Consider the following 20,158-nt stretch of genomic DNA (forward strand, 5'->3'; position numbering starts at 1 on the left):
ATGGTTTTTTTTAAGAAACGCGTTGGCCGAAGACTATCCCTATTAGATTAATTTATTAATTCGAATTAATAAAATCGAATCAGGCCAAATGTAAGGATTCTCTATTATTTTCTTTTATCGAAAATTAAAATGATGTTACTTTTCATCATCTGACACGTTAGACCTGGGAAGCAAAAAAAGTGTCTTATGTCAACGTGTAAATGTTAACCAAAATTATTTAAGAAGAAGAAGCTGAGTTATTCGGTTCAGAAAGTAACTATTTGGTTACCATAATGAGGTAGTTAGGAAACCATGAAGCAGAAACTATTTTAGTACTGCCTATCTATCAAAGGCACAAGTCGCTGCTAGGCGTTTCTTTTTTTGAAAAAGATATTTTATTTGATTTGGAAATTCATTTTTATTTAAAGAAAAATTCTCCTAATTTTTGCAGTCATTAATTATAATAAATTAATAGCCCAAAATTAATAGAATAAATTATATTCAACTTTAATAAATACAAAATAAATCTAGCAAATAGTTTTAATATTTTTGTACATTATTAGATTTATTTCAAATTACACTTAAAGTTAATGTTTCTGAATTAAATTTAATTAATTTATTTTTGTTTCAGCATCCATCCGGAAAAACAAGTCCACAGTTTTTAAGCAATGGTCCAATGGCAGGTTCTGAACCATTATTAACAGCAAATCAACAATTACCATATATGGCCAGTGGTGCTAATAATAATAATACATTAATGCTACCATCTGTGGTCTCATCAGCATCAGTCACCTCAGCTCAACAGCCAATACATTCAGTTGAAAATACTCATTCGAACGATGAAACTTCGCAGTTATTAAATTCGTAGCGTATACAATATCTAGTAGCACAAAAGTACATTAGCCGGCGTTTTAGTTATAATTAAAACTTTTAATTTCATTATGGTTTCTTTGGCATTTATTGGCCCTATAGCTAATAAAAAATTTGTAGTTACTTTTCTGTTTTGATATATTAAAACTGATTCATTACACCTGTGAACTAAAAAAATTGTGCTAAAAATATTCTGTCAAAATTTGAAACTGTTGAATTAAAAGATTATAACCTAAATCTAGTCTTTCCATTGCTTCTCTTTAAGATCTCTTTTCATTTGATTTGTATTTTTTTTTTCTTGATTTTTTTTTATTTCAAAATTACAATTGGCTTTGTTTCTCTTGAAATTGTGGTGAGTTACCATTGAATGCAATACCTCGCATAACTTGTATTATGCATTTGTTGCGAATAAACTATCTGCACGTTTTGTAGATTTCTTTAATATACTTTATTATCATTTTTAGATGATAAATTTCGAATTTGTTTGTATTTTCTTTTTTGTGTGGGAAAAAGTAAATTTTTTCTTTAAATAATTTATTCCAAGGATTCTTTTCTGCATTTGAATTTTTGATAAGCGTAGTATAAGAAGACAAGATGTTTTTGTACCATATTTTAAATAAAACTAGTAAGTTTCTAATTATATTAAAATCTACCTAGAACATAGCGCTTAATTTTTAATTAAAGTGTAGCTTCGTCAAAATAAAAATATGTAATAAGCATACAATGCAAACTAGAAAAAACTAAGCTTATTATTATTAAAATAATTACCAAATTGTAAATATGGAAACAATTTTAGCCTGAAAGGCTTTTTTTGCTTAAAATTTTGGACGATTGATTCTAAAAATGCTCGTTTAAGCGGTACTTGTCCCAGACTCATTACATTATTTTATCATAGTTATACAATCGATCCAAATACTATAAATTTTAATAAGTTAAATTTTTGTCGCTACCTTCAAAACTTCTTCGTGATTACAAAATTGTTTTTTTAAAGATTTAATATTATAAGCTCTAATAACAAACTTATTTATTCTATTTTAATTTCAGTATATTTTAACTTTAGTTTCTAAATCCGGATTTCACTAAGTTTGCGATATTACATTAGTATAATTGTGAAATTTAATTAATATGAAAATAAATATAATTTAATATATATTAAGTACATTGATTTTATCAACAAATTAACACAATTATTTTGACTTTACATGTTTTTTTTTTAATTATATCTTTTATTAGTTCATTATTTCTATAACTTTTAAATTTAAATAAGTTTTTAAATGCTTATAAATATAAGCAGTTTTTTCCTTTAATATTGTTGAAATGCATTTTACAATAACAATTTGTTGGTAAAACAGTTGAATAATTTATTTTTCAAAATTTTCCCATTTTTATTTTGTTTCTTTTTCCTTTTGCATGTAAAGATACAGGTTTAGAAAGATCGTTTTTATTTAATATATTGTCAAATTTTGTGACATGTATTTGTGCCTTCTTCATTGCCTTTCGTTAGGATAATAATCTCTTAAATTGTCATAAATTTCACATACTTTGTAGATAAGTCGCCTTTCTATCTGGAAATCTAGAAGTAGTCTCGATGCCGTTCAAAATTTCAGACGTTTGCCAGAATTTATTTTCACAATATAATATTCATTCGTCTAATCGGCAGCCGAGTGGTTAGAGGCGAGACCTGCAAAGCTAAGATATATTGTGTGAAATCTGGGTTTTGATTCCCGGTCTTATAGTCCTTGGATTTTATTTAATGTTTAATAATAAGTTTAAAGAACTTTATAGTAAAGTGTATTGCTAGTCGCCTTCGTCCACAATACCTAATTTGGTTGTTGGACGTAAGGCCCGCATAAAATAAAATAGGTATTTATTTTCTTCATTTTATTATGAAAGGAGATTATCTACACCTAAAGCCCACTTCTTTCTTTTAAAAAAATATTCTGCTGGTACACCATCAGCTAGAGCTTACTTTCTATTTTGTTTCCGAATAGCCACATCAACTTGACAGTAATATTATTACATTGGTCAGGTCTCAGTGTTTTTTGTTTTTTTTTCCTTTAGATCTTTGTATTGGAATTCTATAAGAAATTGCTTAGAGGTAGCACTGTTGTTTTATCCATTGTCTGTGACAAATAGTTTTGTATCCGCAGTTAAACAGTTTTACGATCAATTGTCCTAATTATTCGTTTTATATTTTGAAGTGTTATCGAGGCTTAGGTTTCAAGAAATGTTTCTTTTTCTAATTATTCTGATGTAATTTATTATTATAATTATTATATTTTTTATTTGGCAACAATTTGATTGTAAGAAGTATTATGAATTAAGTATATTATGAATACACAAAGCCTTACCTGAAAATACTTACCTTTAAAAAAAAAAAAAACGATTGCTAAGAATGTTTTTTAAGATTAATATAAACATATTGCTATAATTAATTATTTTTTTAAATTTATTTTTCTTATTCTTAGAGACTTCTCAATTATAAGCTTTCGTTTCGGGGCATTCGCCTTTCTTCAATTGTAATTGCTGTAGGACCCTTAGTTCTAGGACGTTGTGTTCTATTATAATTTCTTATCCCATCCAGAAACATTTTGTTTAATCGTAACTAAACTTAATGATTAGCTGATGCATCGCACCTCTTATTTGCATAAATTTCGTTTTCAGATTATGCTTGAATGTTTTTTTTCTTTGAGCATTGTTAATAAAGAAAAATTTCTATTCTAGCTTCTTACAGATTTATTAAAATCATCTTGCTAATTGGAATAATTAATTATAAACATTTAATTATAAACAAACATTAATTATAAACAGATTTTACGAGAAACCTTCCCACTTATCTCTAAAGAAAAAGGTTAAGTATTGACAAATTCTTTGCTTCATCCGCTTACTTTTCCTCTTTGCGCTAAAACAAATCAGCTGGGACTATTCTTTTACTACATATGTTTACTTTCATATATTTAGCATACTTCTATAATAATTCATACAACTTCTCATAACCCTCTTTAATTGTATTGCTCGATCAAATTTGCAAAAAACTTTAGCAGTATGTTTCATTAGTGTTGAAATTTATATTGAAATTAAATGTATATCGTTTCCTTCTCTACATCCAAAGACATCTTTGTTCATTTTAGGTTCTCGATAGAAACTTTGGAGTTCAGTCAGAAAAAAAAATATTGTTAAAATAAAAATTTGGTATGCAAAAATAACAGAAATGCTAATAGGAACGTGAGTGTTCTTGATTTTTTTTTTTTTTTTAATTGTTTGTTAGTACTGAGCTTATTTTATGCTTATAAATTACTGATAGGTTGCAAAATACTCACAGAAAAAGCTCATTAACCGCTACCACTTTGAGTCAGTAAGCTTCACTTCATTATTTTGATAAATGCAGTGACCTTAGATGTTAACGTGCAATTGAAAAAAAAGAAGAAGGTAAATCTATTTTAAATGTAGCAAAAACTGAAGTTTTCCCGTTCTGTCTGTTAATTTATTTTGGCCTTCTAATAGAAGGCCCAGTTTATTTGAGAAATTCAGCATTTAGTTATTCCACTTTTCATTATTTTACTTTCAAGTTCAAATTTGATTATATTAAGTTTAAATTGATTGGTATAAAAGTGCTATCAGAATCTAAATTATACAAAGAGTCTAATATAGATTTCCATTTGTAAATGTTAAGCAAGTTGTGATAAATTAAAAAAAGAATTAATTATATTTATTAGATGGGTGTATTGCAAATGATTGATAAAAAATGAATAATTGGAAAAATTTTAATGCAAAAAAAGCAAAAAGAAATAGCTTCCTAAACAATATTAGTACCTGATATATTTAAAAATAAATTTAAATTTACTTAATAGTTATGATATCTTACATATATTCTTTTTGGTATATCATAAGGTAATAATTTATTTATAATTATCTCTTTTTTTTTGGCAAATTTATCTCCAGGATTAGGATCTTTCTTGTTAACTTAATTTTTCATGTTCAGTTTTTTATTTTGTACAGCATGAATTGAACCAGCCACATGGATAAAAAAAAAAAACCTACGACTACAGATGTAAATTAATTATGTCGCATTCTTTACAAATTTGTAGAATATGCAAGTATGCATAGAAACCGATTTGTAGTCAAGTGGGGTGTTCAGGAAATATCATAAAATATCATGTTAAAAACATTGGGAACAAAAATCAAATGCATTACAGCTCGCTCATTAGAAATTCAAATTATAAATACTTGGTGATTACTTATTTTATGTGATCCCTAGAAATTTCTTACTAATTCAAAACTTTACATTGCAAATTTTGTGGGCTGGTTGAAATTAGTCAAGTAGCTTGTTTCAAAAATTAAAACTTTTTTAACCTTTTAGTTGTTTTTAATTTTGAAAACAATGTTGCACAATCCCAAAAAAAATTATTTATATAATTTGTTAATTATATTTTTCATTAATTATTGTATGATACTTTATGTAAATATATATTTGTAATATAATTATATGAAATTGTTTTGTAAAGTAATAAAGATTTAATAAATTTTTTTTAAATGTTTTTAATTTTTTTTTTAAATCTTAGAAATGTGCTTTTTGTTGATTAATTTGACTTATTTATTATTATATTGATTGACGTTACCAGCTTAGAGAAAAAAAAAAATGTTTGGTTCTGTACTCAAAAGTTTTAGAACGTAAATTAAAGAATTTATTGTTTTTATTTATTTAATTTTTTAATATTAAAGCATTGATTGGTTCCATCACATTAGTTAAGATAATATATTTTAAAAATTATTTCTGTTAACTGAAAATAAAAGCAAAACATTAGATTATGTATATTAATGTGTTGTTTGTTAAACTTAGGCATTCCTAGAGTAATAAAAACTCTAACAAATGAATGGTTTTCTCTTAAAAATAAACACCAAAGATGAGTTGCAAACTGAATAACATTTTTTATTTCCTAATTGCTCCTGAATTGAATTAATTAAAATTTTTGTAATTAAGAAGGCAAACAAAATTCATAAATTTTTTTTTAAAAAATGTTATTGCCAATGGGAAACAATTACATTATTGTATTAACTACTAGATTAGATTATACCAATTAAATAAACTGTGGATTAAAAATAAGAATAGTCTGCGGTTATTAGAAAGTCCATCTACGGGATTTTTTACTATTATGCAATGGCATAATGGTAACAAAATTGCTGCTCTGAAAAAGTTAAATGTCTTGGGTCATCAGATAAATATGATTTATTCTTAGCGCTAGTCCTAAAACGAATATTTTATTAATTGAAGTTTATTGTCCTTCACTTAAATTTATTTATTTTATATGTGGCTAGATCATTGAACACTTCCATTTTGGTGTGAAAAAGGTTAATATCCCAGTGATGCCTGATTACAAAAATTGAAAAAATAAAAAGTAGCTAACCGAAAGATATACTACAATTGTCAAAAAATAAAATAAAGCCAAAGGTTTTTTGATTTGAAAATGAAAAGGCTTAAAACCCAAATCCATTTTGATCTTAAAATCTATTGACTCCTTCAAGTTTCAGTGTCAGTATAAAACAATAGGCTTTAGTAAACTGTACAGTGTGTAAATAACTAAATCATTTGTTGAGATAGCTAACCATATTAATTGTATATATTTATTTGTTAAGTATAGTTTTTAAATTAGGATTGTAAAGAGCGTTTAGAACTAATGAAAGGATTATAGTTTTCAAAAAAAGCGAAAGAAACTAAAGAATTTCTTCGGCTACTAGTTCTTCCAAAACTATCTTGCAGTATGATAGTGCATTTAAGGATTTTTATTTATTCATTTATTTTTAGGAGTAAATAATACATTTTTTACTTCCTTTGTTTTCTAGAAAATGTAGTTACAATCCATTTAAGCAATATTTCTTTTTAAAAAATAATAATAATAATAGGACTAGAATAAGGAATATACCAAAAAAAGTGATCAAATAAAATAAGTGATTTAAAGGACGGTACTGCAATGGAAAAGATTTTGGAAGCCATGACCTCAGATACTGAGCTAATTTAAATTTAAAAAATTGGACCAAATGATTGAAAACAAGAAGCTAGGTGTACCTTTTAGTATTTATCCAGTGTATAGGCTCCGTCTGCTAAATTTCCTATCATATTTTTTGTTTGGTTATTGCAGTGGGCGGTTACTATAAGTTAAAGGAATTTTAATAATTTTTAATTCCTCGAGTCTGATCATTTGGAAATCACTTAGTTATTTATAATAATATGTATATTATTTTATATATATACTATAGTTAGGAGGAACCTTCTTCGTTAAGAGAAATGTTTGCACCAATAAAATAAAGAATATCTGATCTGAATGTTCATTTATTAGCAATTAATTTGGAAATCAGATTTCTTGGATTTTCTGAACAAGCTGAATTAAAAATGCAAATATTTGCAGCAGTTTTGTTACCCAGGTCTGGATAGTGAATTAATATTAGACTTTCTCATTATAATTCAGTTTTTCTTATTAAATAAAGAATTCTATATCTGTACATTATTGTTTCTTTTTTTTTTTTTTTTTTTTTGTTGCATATATAGCCAAAGAAATTACTTTAAAAAAATAACACATATTAAATAAATTAATAATAGGTTAGAATTAATATAAATGTGATGAATATTGGCCTTAAAAGGTAATTATGTACAGTGTATTTAAAAAGTAGGATTTCTAATTTTTATTTTGTTGCTAATTTATTGAATGCACGGAATTATTGAATAATTGTCCTGCTCATTGCTCCTTTTGCAGTTTAATATAAGGAGCCATAAATGTCTTATTTAATGTTTACTTTTAAAGAATGCAGAACGACAATGTTATCCTCCCAGTTTTGAGTTTCAATTAAATTTCGAACTGAAGCAAAAAATTTCCTTTTAATGTTCTTTCAATGGAAAATGTTTTGTGTTAAGTGCACTATTTAATGAGCAATAACAGAATACAGTTGTAGCGGTTTTAATAACAATTTATTATAATACATTACAAGAAAAAGTTGTGTGCATTTTATATAAAAGAAGGATTTGTGTAGTTCATATTAATAACATTTGTATATGTAAAAGAACAATGTACATCTAATTAAAACTAAATAACCTTGTTTTTATTTCGTTTAGTTTTTTACCAGTAAACAGAGGTATGTTTTTGTATTGAAGTCGCATTTCAAACTGCTTTAAAAACTATGGTACTTACGAATGCTTGCATAAAAAAACTTTTCTATCTGAATATAACTGCATTTTTTTTTTTTAGCGATGCAATATTATTACACGGCAATAACTACTTCAATTGCATTCTTTCGCCGTGAAATATTCCATAAAATTGAAAGAACAGCAGAGTATGATTTGGGTAATCCCAAATGATTTCTAATGGAACTGCTGAAAGAAGATAACTTACTTATTAAAATAAGAGAAACTTATGCAATAACTAAGTATTTCATGAAGTTTCATCAAATAATCATAAGATATAATTTAACAAGTACCTAAAACAGTAAAAAAAAACATCTGTTTTTGATTGTCTTCAAGATTCGTTCGTTACAAGTTCAATAAATTTTATGGTATTAGTTGCGCTTAAACAGAATTCGTAAGTTGATTTCTCTACATAATTAATTATGTACAATCGAAAGAGTTTTTTTATTTTTTTAATTTCAGATTTTTGTTTCTAAAATGCTAAGTAAATATCCTAATAATTGGTTTTCAATGCTGGGATTTTACTTCATTTTAATGTAAGCCCGTAGCTGTTACAAATCTTTACCCGGAAAATGAATTTCTTATTGTGAATTTGCAATCCTCCTTCAGAACAATTTACTGCTTTGCAACTATAAAATGTCTTGGGACATTATTGAGCAGCTGTATGTTATTTAGTAGCGTGTAACCAACACTCAGTCTACTCCAGGACTCTCTACTCAGGATTCACTAGTGTTTACATTGTTATTTAAGTGTGATAAAAGAAAAAAAATTTAGTTAAAATTTCTTTAAACAAGAGAACTTGTTCTGAACTACAAAATTGAAACAGAAAAAATCGTGTGCAAATGTTTTGTTAGTTTTTGTTTTTAAATCCTTTGGTTCTTCTTTACGGAACATGCTTCTAATCAAACTTAAATGATTTACTAAATAATATAACTTTTATCTTTTAAAGAAATTATTATTAATTTGTTTTATTTTATGTTTAGATTATTATGCATAGGAATAACAATGAAACAATCAACGACTCGGATTCATTGTCAGCTTCAATTAAAAGAGAGAATTTTTTTTGTGATGGAGAAAGACTAATGGGAAAGTTGGATGCACCTGATATGAATCAACATTCTTTAAATCCTCTGGAACTTCTAAATGAGGGAAAAAAGTTAAATACTACTGAAACTATTAAGCATTTTGCAGAATTGTTCTCAGACGTTGTTAAATCAAGAAATAATACACCAAAAGTTGATGAACTGTTAACAGCAATTGGCGAGGTACAACTGTTTCCAAATTAATATTGTTCATTGTGAGTAAATTAGTGTAAGTGTGATACACTGCAAGGAGAAATTCTAAAAAGATTAATTAGAATGAGTTTTCAGCAGTTTTTCTTAATAACTGGCTCGTTTTTATTATTATTATTATTCCTGATAAAGTTAAGAAACATTTTAATGCATTTAAGAATTTGTTCAAAATTAGAGAGGAAATAAGATTTACCGCTCACTTGGTATCAAGAATCATTTATTTTTCCAGGTGTTTTCTGAGTAGTTATTGGCCCCGTAAGCAGTGGTGTCTTCGAGGCGGAACGCTCCGGAACTCGTTCCGGTGCTTCGGATAGGAGCTTCCAGAACTTAAGATGATTTCTGTTTTAACGAAAATTATTTGAAACAAAATTTAATTGCATTTACGAGTGATGGAGCAAGTGTAATGTTAAGGAAATGGTCGGGAATGGCTGCACAATTAATGATCACTTGGCACTGTTTAAATAATAGTTTGAAGCTCTCTGTTAACGATGTTATCGCGGAAGTAAATGATATTAACTATTTCCACATATTCATGGATAAATTATGTCATTTATCATCAATTTCCCAAGAATCAACGAGAAAAAAACGCGGAATCATGCGCGGAAAATTTGTTTTAGGAACAAGGTCATTCAGTTTGGCAAAATTTACAATCTCTTGCTCAACATTTTCAACAAGCTATAACTGATGAAACACGTACAAAAACCGATCAGAGTGTTTACATTGAAAAAAATTATCCTATCTAAACAGTTTGTAATGAATCTTGTCTGAGGCGTTACAGAACAGAAATGTAACTAACTGTAGGTTATGCTGACAAACTAATCCGTCGAACTATTCGTTATTTGGAATCACTAAAAGACGTTAAAAAAAGGAAAAAAACTCATAGAACCGTCACAGGCTGTTCAACTGATGAAATTCGGAACATGCACATTAACAGATAATAAAGAAATTACCATTATTAACAGAAATCAATTTCTTATTAGTCTCATTAACAATATGACTCGAAGACTACTTACCAAAAATAATTTAATAAATGAATAAATCAGTATTAGATCCAACTGATATTGAAACTGACTATGGAGATAATGAAATCGAGTCGTTATGCACCAGATTTAATTTAATAACATCAACGACGCAATGTATCAATGCGTTTAGAGATTATGCTGATAATGGAGGTAAAGAAATTCCTGAAGGTTTACAAATTTTAGTTCGATATATAAATCTAGCAGTTCGTCATAGTGCGAGCGAGGATTTAGTAATATGAATATTACTTTAATGAACAAAGAAATAGAATATTAATTGAAAATCTAGCAAATCTCCTATTTATAAAAATGAATGGTCCACTGCAACTAATCCAGATGATTATGTAAACATTTGGTTGAGATCTCATCGTTCAGCAGATGACAACAAAATAAAGAAAGTTCAACCAAAACATCCTGAACATAATCCTATTTGGAATATTTTATAAAAATTATTATTTTTAATGTATTATTATAAATATTTATGCAATTGTTTATGAGTACCAAGTATACGTATTTTATAATTTGTTAACTATTTTTATAAAATGTTCTAATTATTGTAATAAACGTGTATGTACATAAAATGGGGTTCGCAATGGTTTTCGCTTCCTTTCCTTTTTGGTGCATAAAAAATATTTTAAAAAATTAAAGTATGTATACCTAAGCGTTCCGCTAAAAAAATAATTAACTGGGCACCCCTGCCCGTAAGATTAAGATGACATTAATTATTATATCTATCAAAGATTTGTTTGTTTTTCTAATTCCTATCTTTTTTGAATTTTAATTTTTATCTTCATTCATCTTTAGAGACAAGTTCTCTCGGCTAAGTCAACTATTGTAGTGTAAGTGTATAATATCTAACAATGCTAATTAATTGACTAATCGTATTTATTTATTTTTAATTCAGATGAATCGTCCGACTTTCAAATTAGGGGCGTCTTTTAATTAGTTTAATACCTACATAATAACTAATCTTTGTATACCTAGTCAGAAATTATAATTTCTTGATACCAAGTGAGTGGAAAATTCACTGATTGTCTCTAGTAGGAAGGACATAGAAGAGTCTCTCATCACTCTAAAGCCTAAGAGAGCTTTCCTTATCTTTAGTAATGAAGTAACCCTAAAAATCAAAAGGAGATGGATGCTGGCAAAAATGTGCTATTTTCGGCTTAATCGGGCACATCAAAAGTAAAATGGTATCCAGGGGTACATAGGTACTCCTATATAAAACTCTTTTCAGTCCTACATGCGGATCCAAGAAATATTCAGGAGACAAAGAGGTGTAGCTTGTCTTGTGTCACAAAACCCAAACTTTATAGGTTCTAAGCGTTAATTATGGTTGATTAGGATAATTGATTAGGATAATTAGGTAAAAATTCCTGAAGAAATTCCACTTTCTCTTGGTGGATACTAATTCAATTTGGTTTCTGTTTTAAAAATCGATAACCAATGACTTATTGTTTCGCTATTTGTTTTAGATACAAAAAAAGATTGAAGAAATTATTATTAAACGAAAAGAAACAGAAACGATCATAGAACAATTAAACGATAGGGTAAATGAATTACAAGAAAAATTAAACGGCTGTGGAGAACTCTTTTTTCTGTCAAAACACCCAAGTGAACAAGAAATAGAAATGTTAGAAAAATTAAAAATAATGGCGAAAGAAAGGGCACGCAGAAGTAGAATTATTAAGATGTTAGAAGAACAGGAGCGCATGATGAAGCAGATGGTATTTGCTGAAAACTTTATGAATCTTGGTTGTAATAATACAAATACCAACATATATTCATTCAACAATTCAAAGTCCTAAGAAACTGAATATTCTCTTTGGAAAATTTTGTATAATAATTTTTGATAAATATATTTTATTTCAGTGTATTTTTTTATATTTTCCAGCATCTTTATATACTTTGAGGCAAAGGGCAATATTCTCTTGCTCGATATCTGAAATCAACTCTTTCTGCTAAGTGGAATGATAATTTTTAATGAACATTAGTTAGCGAGATGTTTTTGTAAGGTCACTGCTGTAGGATTCTCTTCCGATTGAGCAGAAAATCTATGATTTATCTATTATTTTTGATCATTCTCAGAATGTCAGGACGCCTCTGGGCAGTGGTTCTCAATTTTCTTAGAATTACTTTATACATTTCACTTGATATTAATCTTTTAGAGCGCTAGCAACTATTTTAAAATGCTATGTATTGATGTGGAGTATTGGTGAAAAATTATGTAGAAAATAAAACAATTTATTAGCTTCCTTGTTACATCTTTAAATCAAACAAAAAGCAAAAGCGGATGGAAAACGGTGGCAAGTATTGGTTGAACCAGGTGGAAGAGTTCCACCTAAACTGACAAGAAGGGATGGCGTGGCCTGCTTCAGACTGCTCACGGGTCATGATTATTTGCAGGCCCACCTATGTCGCATTGGGTTGGCGGTGGACCCGACCTGCACTCTGTGTGGAAGAGAAGACATGTCCTCCGAACACCTTGACGTGTGTCCTTCTATCGAGGACATAAGAAGTCTTATCTTATCGGACGATATCTACAGGAAAAAAGCATTAGTGTACTGGGAAGCCCGACGTCGGATGGCAGAACTGCCGTGTCTTACGGGTGGCGTAGATAAAAAAAAAAAAAAAATTACATTACTACAATTAAATTTAAAGATTCATGGGAAACAAATATAATGAAGATAAGAAAAGATTTGATGTTGAACATCTCCTGGGTGTTTTTCACACATTTCTAAAATATTAGCTCGAAAAAAGGGCAACGCTACTCACTTCCTACTTTATAGCTTTTGAGTTTTAAGCGTTATATTACGATTTATTTATTTGTTTTTGTATTATTAATCTTACTTCTTCTTTTTTTCTAAATCGCAAAATATTCCTTTTTGAAAAAACCTTTCGACACTTTCCATTTTAATTATCTGCATCCGAAGAAAGCGGTATTAATTTGTGCCTAAGTAATTTACCATTGATTCACAGGGAAATAGCTTCTTTTGATTGTCTAAAACAGTTAATATTTTTTTATGTATGAAATATGTACTGTGATACGCCAAAAGAAAGTGGCAAAAAATAATCTTCTATCTGTTTGTAACACTAAGAATCAGTAATAAATAGAAATAAAACATCTGAGGTGACTCCAAGCATTGTATTAGTACTTATTTTTTGCAAAAAAAAAAAAATTACGCAGATAGTGTATTTGTAGTGTTTGTATTGCAAAATAATTATAATAATAATAACAGAACTCGTTTAAATGTAAGGGAAAAATTCAATATAAATTACCTATCACATGAGCAAATAAGGTATTTATTATAGATATATTCATATGATTTTTATTTTTATTGATGTTTAAATATTTCTAATTGGGCTTTCTCTAAAACTTGACTACAGTTAATACCGAAGCTGCTAACTTTCGGTTCAGTCCGATCAATGACTTATTGCTAGGGAGTGATAGACAACGCAAGAACTTTAATTTGTAATATAAAAGATTTAAAACATTAATAAACATATGAGAAACAATTCAATGACTCAGATAAAATTAAAATTTAAAGTAAAAATTTAATGGACGATGCAAGAATAAGAAAGACTGATATCGAAAAGAAATATGGTAACTTGAAACCACAAATATGCACCACGTAACAGTGAAAAAGTATCAAGTAATGTATTTTTTTTTTCATTCTATTATTTTGTTTTCTTCGAACCTTACTGTTAATAGTCTGAATGAGTAACCATAGCACCTTAGTAAAAACACCAGTCTTATGAAAGTCGTCATATTTAAAAAACTGGTTCACTATGTTTTTACATAAATATTATTTTATTCCCCACCTTCCTACATGTTTTTTGGATTGCTTAGTAACCGGGAAACATGGTTAATAGGTTTCACTATAACTACCTGATATTTTTAAAAGGAACTATTTCGATAACAAAATAGTTTCACAGTTTAGAGAGCATATCTTTCTTTAAGTAACTTGAAAACAATTTTATTTATATTTATTTTAATAATGTCCACAAATTAAATAACCATGATTCTCAGAAACTAAATCTGTAACCGTATTTATAGTTTCGTCCAAACAACATTCTATGCCTTATTTCGTTGATAAAATGCAGGTATCACTCCATACATAATCCCAAATGCATTCTGCATGTTGATTTTTTAAAAAAGAAGAAATTCTTGCCAAGACAAAGCATTTATTTTTTAACATTGTCAAATCATTGTTAATTTAAAATGTTATAGCACAACTAATAAAAATTTGCATATTTAATGAGGACCGGTTAAATCAATTCTATCATGTGTTAATTGTTGTACAGGTTGCAAATGGATGCAGAAAGTAAAAAGAACTTACCATCAAAAAAAGAATCAGGAGCTAAAAAGAAAAAAAGTGCCAATGACGTCCACTCTCAAGTATGCAACACTAGATCTTATGAAAAATTTTCAAAACTCTTTTTACATTCAAAAGTTATTTTAGATTTAATGTCACATAATCCCTTTTGAAGTACATAAAATTCTTGGATTATAATTTATAATCTCAACAATGGAAAACATAATCATTCAATGAAACTGGAAGAATCTTATACTTTTATTTTTATTTATTGGGGTGAAATCATTAAAACTAAAACAAGATTAAGTTATTTCTTTTCGAGGGTAAAAAAAATAATGAAGGGCACAACTTTGCAAAATTAAAATGCAAATTTTGAAAAGTTTTTCCTCATATTCCAGAATGACCAAATAAAAAATACAACTGGAGATCTGATAATAATTAATCAATAAAGCTATTAGTAATCACCTACTTTTTCAGGAGGGGTTTAACGTCCAACTAAGCTCATACTTTACTATAAACAATTTTTTCTAACAAATAATAAGTAGTCATACGCGGGATTCGAACTGGGGATCTCCCAGTTACAAAGCCACGCTCTTGACCACTAGACCAACACCCGCCCCTAATAATACTGTTATTATGTTTTAAATGTAATATATATAAATATATATATTTATTTTTTTTTTATAAAAGATCCCAAGACAAAGTTCTCAAAATCAAAACTTCAGTTCAGATCCAAGAAATCAATCAGGTTTCATGAGTTCAATGCGTGCCAATCTAGCAATGTTGAACGTTTTAGAAGAACAACATGTACACGGTCCATTGGAACCTCAACCAACGTTTCGAAATCCACCAGACAATTCATTAGATGAAAGTAAATTAGCAGATTACGAAACAAAAATTTTCAACATAGAGCAAAAAATTAAAATGGTCTCCAGAAGATTGAATGAAAGTAGGAGAGGTCAGATGATATTACAGGAACGTGTGGAAGAATTGCAAAATTCAATATACAAATCACGCATGTTAAATGTAGTACAAGAACTATTACATGTTATTCCAACTGAAAAAGATTTGTCATTGTTAGAGGTAAGATGCTATTACATTTTGTTTATTATCTTCTTGTTATTAAATGATTGAATTATTACCGGGTTAGTTGTAGTACTTAGTACTTGATCTTTCTCTTACTGCTACAGGCCAAAGTTCCAGTCGTATCAACTTTGTAAAACTGAGAAGTTTCATTCCAAAGTTCATAGTCTGAAGGCTTATACAAATCTCATGAAGTTCTATTTGAAGTTACTATTCTATATTAGGTTTACAATTTTAGTAATTTCAAGTCAGCGTGTTTGTAAATCTCATTTGAATTGGTTATTTACCGGAAATGTTATATTTAGTCCCTAAAATACAAAAATATTTGATAAAGTAAGATATTTTACGTTGCACAAAAATTATTGTTTAAATGTTAATGGACAAAACAAGTACCAGTCCGGGTTTAAATCACAAATATAATTCCTAAACTGATCCACCTAAGATTCACTGTTTCTTCCGAGGTTATCTACCTTAACTGAAAATGTGCTTTGTGGATTGAATTAGTCTAAGGCGATGTGCCGTCTAATGCTCCTCTTAAGCAAACCTTTCAATAAACGTAAACAATACCATAGAGTTTCCCATACCGAAAAACTATACAAAAAATATTGCTAAAGACTCTAAATAAAGACTAAAGACAAAACAATAAGTTCTGTCCACTTAAGGATAGATTCTTATTGAGAGCGTACCCGCTAAGCAACATGCGCCTAGCCTAGCTAGAAGTTACCTTTTTTTTTTCTTGGGCAAATCTATTTGACTTCCACCTATGCTTAGAACAATCTAAGATAAAGGAAACTTATTCAGATTAATAAGCCTAATAAATCTCTAATTTAATAACCAAAATAACTCTAGACAGAGCTAAGTTAAATAAAAGTGTCTTGTTTTAAGGATGGCCGGAAAATTTAATACCTGGAATTTTTTTTTCATTTTCATTTTCTATATTTCTATTGTGGCTAGGGCGTTTAATCTTCACAAATTTTCTGGAAAATATTTTTTAAACAGTATTTTTTAAGGATTTAGAAAAAGACCTGATAAAGTGACCGTTATCTACGATTGATTGATCTACATGTAAATATCAGAGGCAAGAAATGAATTATTATGTGATGTCTAAAAAGCCTAATTTAAGATTAAGTTGACAGCCAACTATTTTATAGGGCATAACGTGTTCGTATGAAATGAGAGGCGTAGACAGTGACAGAAGTGATACTGTTTTACTATTGATATGTTTTCAAAAAATATAAATAAAGTTAATTTTACAAACATGGCTTTATTGGGCTTCTCCTTGTTAAAAATCCATGTTCTTATCTAGAACAAAAACAAAAAAAAAATCCATCCTGTATTAATGATTACTTCAATTTTGAATTTCTTTAGACCAGAACATTCATAATCACCTCATTTTTGTTCCAAAACCTCTGAAGAACATAGTGATGATTTCTCCCTGTTTCAAATCTAAGCATATCCTTAATACACTGTTATCAGTTTATTACAGGGTATGTAGTTACCTAGAAGTTACCTGCATTCTTTCCACCTTTTTGAAATTCAGTTTCTCTATGTTTTTTTGAAAGGTTTGAAAGAAATACCGAAAGATTGGAAAACAAACAGTCACTAAATTCGAATTTGACAATGTTTATTCGACAATCAGAAAATATTAAATACGAAAATGTACGCGATTTACTTGGAAAAGTTTTACAAAAATTTCCTTAGAAATGCTTATATTAATAACACATATTCGTGTTTACAAGTAGCTAAAAATTTGTTTTTTTCAAAAGGGGTTATCTGAGACTTCTTAGGCACCTTTCCTCTAGCATCAAATGTAACGTTTTAATAACTGGTCGCCCCGCATTAGATCACGTAGCTTATTACAATGTAAAATAACCTAATGTAGGTACTACCTCTAAATTTATGCGTAAAATTTAACAGTACATCTACATTTTTAACGATGAATTTAAGTTTAAGAAAATTTGTCTTTATTCATAATTATTGCAGTAAGAGAAAGTCTTTTAAGTATTTAAATTCTGGTTTTCATTTTAATTATTTATTTTCAAGATAAAGAAAATTATAATTTTGTACAAATTTATAAATTTTATAGAAGATGAAACATATACAAGCCAAAAGTTGTGAAAAAAATCAAGAAATTCGAGCTAGAGAAAGGGAAGAAAAAATTTTATCCAGAACCTTGGGAAGAGCAGAAGCAATTATAACACAAACGTCACTTATAAAACGTCCTAAGAGAGTAGTTATAGTAGAAGATGAAATTGTACAGATCCATTCTGATACCGAGAAATCTAAAAAATTTATTCCAAGTAATGTGAGAAAGATAGATAGTCTTTATTACAAAGGCATAAAGAAAGTGGCTTATGCGCCGTACTTTGGTGATCAAAAAGAAGGTGAAGAGGATGAGAAGGAGGGAGAAGATGAAGAGGATGAGGATGAAGATGAGGGAAGTGTAGATGGAGAGGAGGAGGAGGAGGATGAAGAGGAGAGAGAAGGTGAAGAGGAGGGGGATGAGGAGAAGGGAGAAGGTAAAGAGGAGGAGGATGAAGAGAAGGGAAAAGGTGAAGAGGGTGAGGAGGAGGGAGAAGGCGAAGAGGAAGAAAAGAAGGGAGAAGGTGAAGAGGGGGATGAGGAACGAGAAGATGAAGAAGATGACGAAGAATCTTCACAAATGACTATGAGTGACAATCAAAATTCGTTTGACATTGAAAAGTGTTTACAGTCAATAACAAGCAGTTTAAAAGATAATTTAAGTAATCCAGATAAATATGGCCATTCTTCTAAAGATTTTACAAATGACATTAATTATTCTAATTATATTGTTATTGTGAATGAAGATCAAGTTTATAAATATTTTTCTACGGGAGATGATGAACACTTTGACAATGGACAGTTACCACATACATCTAAAGCGAGGAATACTAGAAACAGTTCACAGCCAAGTGTAAGTACAGAAACAGAATTTGAAAATAAAGACAATACATCTTCTACTGATAAGTAGCCAACCAGAGTTCCAATTATTTACTTTAAACCTTATTCTTTTGCAATAGGTTTAAGTAGTGGTGTATTTATAAGTATTATCTTTGTGCAGCATAACAGAGTTAAAGCCCTACTTTAAAAGTACTTTTAAAAGATCCAGATTGATTAACTCTACCGGTCCTTGGAAGTTTATTTTAAATTTTATTACAATGCTATTAACTGAATTTTTGTTTACTGTAAATTCTGGATTAATTTCTACTCTGTAAACATATGTTGGGAGATTTCGTTTGCTTTTATTTGAAATCTATTTCTTGATTTTGTTTTTGGGAAGCTCCAAAAAGTTACATATCTTTTGTTTTAATGTTTTTTTTATTTCCATCTAATGATTTTCTCCTAACTTATACATTTTCTTCTTGCTACTATTTACTAGTCAATTTAGATAAACTTTACTAAGTTGAAAGATTCTGCACAGATGGCAAAATGATAGAAAAATACAATCAAGTTCATTGCCCTACAAATATTATTCTATCTACTTGTGCTCACTGACCATAGCCACAAGTTTATTAGAGATAAACGTCACAGTTCAATACTTAATCGCAATTTCCCTTAAACCAACCATGCTGAAGTCTCTAACGCCGTTTGATAACAAAAAAGCTTTTGATGATAAAGTGTTTAGGCATTACTTTATTTGAAGAGGTTCTACTCCAAATTATTTTAAAAATGCAGCATTTTGCTAAAAAAATGTTTTAGCCTACAAGAATAGGTTTTTAATTTTCCGGAACTATTAGGTGAAATCTCATTTTTTCTTTCAGTATGTTTAAGAAAAAAACAAGTTAGTTTTTGTTCATTATTAGTTTGATAAGTACACTGTTTATTAGCTCTTCTATTAAACATTGTTTTTAAAACAAAAAGAAATGGTAATACTTCAATTCTTTATATTTCTAATATAATACAATTATTTAAATTATTTACAAATAACATTCTTACATAAAAAAAAAGCACCAAAAAGTGTAAAAAAATATTTATTTATATGTTTTTATTTGCGTTTGCTAAAATATTCTTTAAAAAAAAGGAAAAAGAAATACAACGAATGTGTACTGTTTAATTCGTGTAGTACAGATTCTATTTCTTTTTACCTTTAGATGCCCATTATTACAAAAATGTGGGCGTATATAAATTTAATTTATTATGTTTATATACAAGTATTGACTAGAGAAGTTTTTTAGATTTGGGTATGGTGGGCTAAGTAATAGAAACGAAAAATTAAAAGGTTTTAGGGAAAGCCAACAGTAGCTACGTTTGAGGTTTCACCATCGTATGTAAGAGCGTTCAGGGTGAGAAACAATTTTGAAGACAAATCTACAGGATGTATTAAAGTTTTAGTACGTCCTGGACTTCGGATACGCTGTAAAAACATTCCATTCACAAATACCTGTTAACAGAAATAATAGTTAT

At 28.5% G+C, this 20,158-nt stretch overlaps 3 protein-coding genes and 1 long non-coding RNA gene across 14 annotated transcripts in view; 2 read left to right on the top strand and 2 right to left on the bottom strand.

Annotated features, from left to right (window-relative positions):
* LOC141460436 (unextended protein-like) overlaps positions 1-5,387 on the top strand; it is an 89,512-nt gene extending 84,125 nt beyond the window's left edge. Inside the window, exons 12-14 of one of the 6 annotated variants that reach the window (XR_012462053.1) lie at positions 611-4,074; positions 4,154-4,278; positions 4,849-5,387. Coding sequence is in view for 1 of the 6 variants with exons in the window: in XM_074140428.1 (XP_073996529.1) it covers positions 611-847 (237 nt within the window). In the remaining 5 variants the exon portion in view is untranslated. Of the gene's footprint in view, positions 1-610 lie in introns of all 6 variants that reach the window. The other 5 variants (XR_012462052.1, XR_012462051.1, XR_012462054.1 and 2 more) reach the window with 5 other exon arrangements.
* Positions 5,388-7,349: 1,962 nt separating this feature from the next.
* Positions 7,350-11,800, bottom strand: LOC141460438 (uncharacterized). The gene is made up of 2 exons (XR_012462056.1): positions 10,329-11,800; positions 7,350-9,654 (listed from the first exon to the last, which is right to left on the bottom strand). It is a non-coding gene; the product is annotated as an uncharacterized lncRNA (long non-coding RNA).
* A 1,687-nt stretch (positions 11,801-13,487) lies between these two features.
* On the top strand, positions 13,488-20,100 carry LOC141460437 (uncharacterized). Of its 2 annotated transcripts, XM_074140431.1 has the most exons (5): positions 13,488-13,633; positions 13,722-13,987; positions 14,640-14,733; positions 15,341-15,733; positions 17,820-20,100. In XM_074140431.1, the coding sequence occupies exons 3-5, from the start codon at positions 14,647-14,649 to the stop codon at positions 18,723-18,725; spliced, it is 1,386 nt and encodes a 461-aa protein (XP_073996532.1). In that variant the 5' UTR covers positions 13,488-13,633; positions 13,722-13,987; positions 14,640-14,646; the 3' UTR covers positions 18,726-20,100. The 2 variants fall into 2 exon arrangements, with proteins under 2 accessions (XP_073996532.1, XP_073996530.1); XM_074140429.1 differs by lacking the exon at positions 13,488-13,633 and having other exon boundaries at positions 13,707-13,987.
* LOC141460434 (uncharacterized) overlaps positions 19,937-20,158 on the bottom strand; it is a 166,339-nt gene continuing 166,117 nt past the window's right edge. For all 5 annotated transcript variants that reach the window (XR_012462050.1, XR_012462049.1, XM_074140424.1 and 2 more), the window contains one exon: positions 19,937-20,135. Coding sequence is in view for 3 of the 5 variants with exons in the window: in XM_074140424.1 (XP_073996525.1) it covers positions 19,977-20,135 (159 nt within the window). In the remaining 2 variants the exon portion in view is untranslated. The remainder of the gene's footprint in view (positions 20,136-20,158) is intronic.

This window comes from Rhodnius prolixus, unplaced genomic scaffold (assembly GCF_049639745.1).
Source record: "Rhodnius prolixus isolate KJV_2025 unplaced genomic scaffold, Rpr scaffold_6, whole genome shotgun sequence".
Lineage (NCBI taxonomy): Eukaryota > Metazoa > Arthropoda > Insecta > Hemiptera > Reduviidae > Rhodnius > Rhodnius prolixus.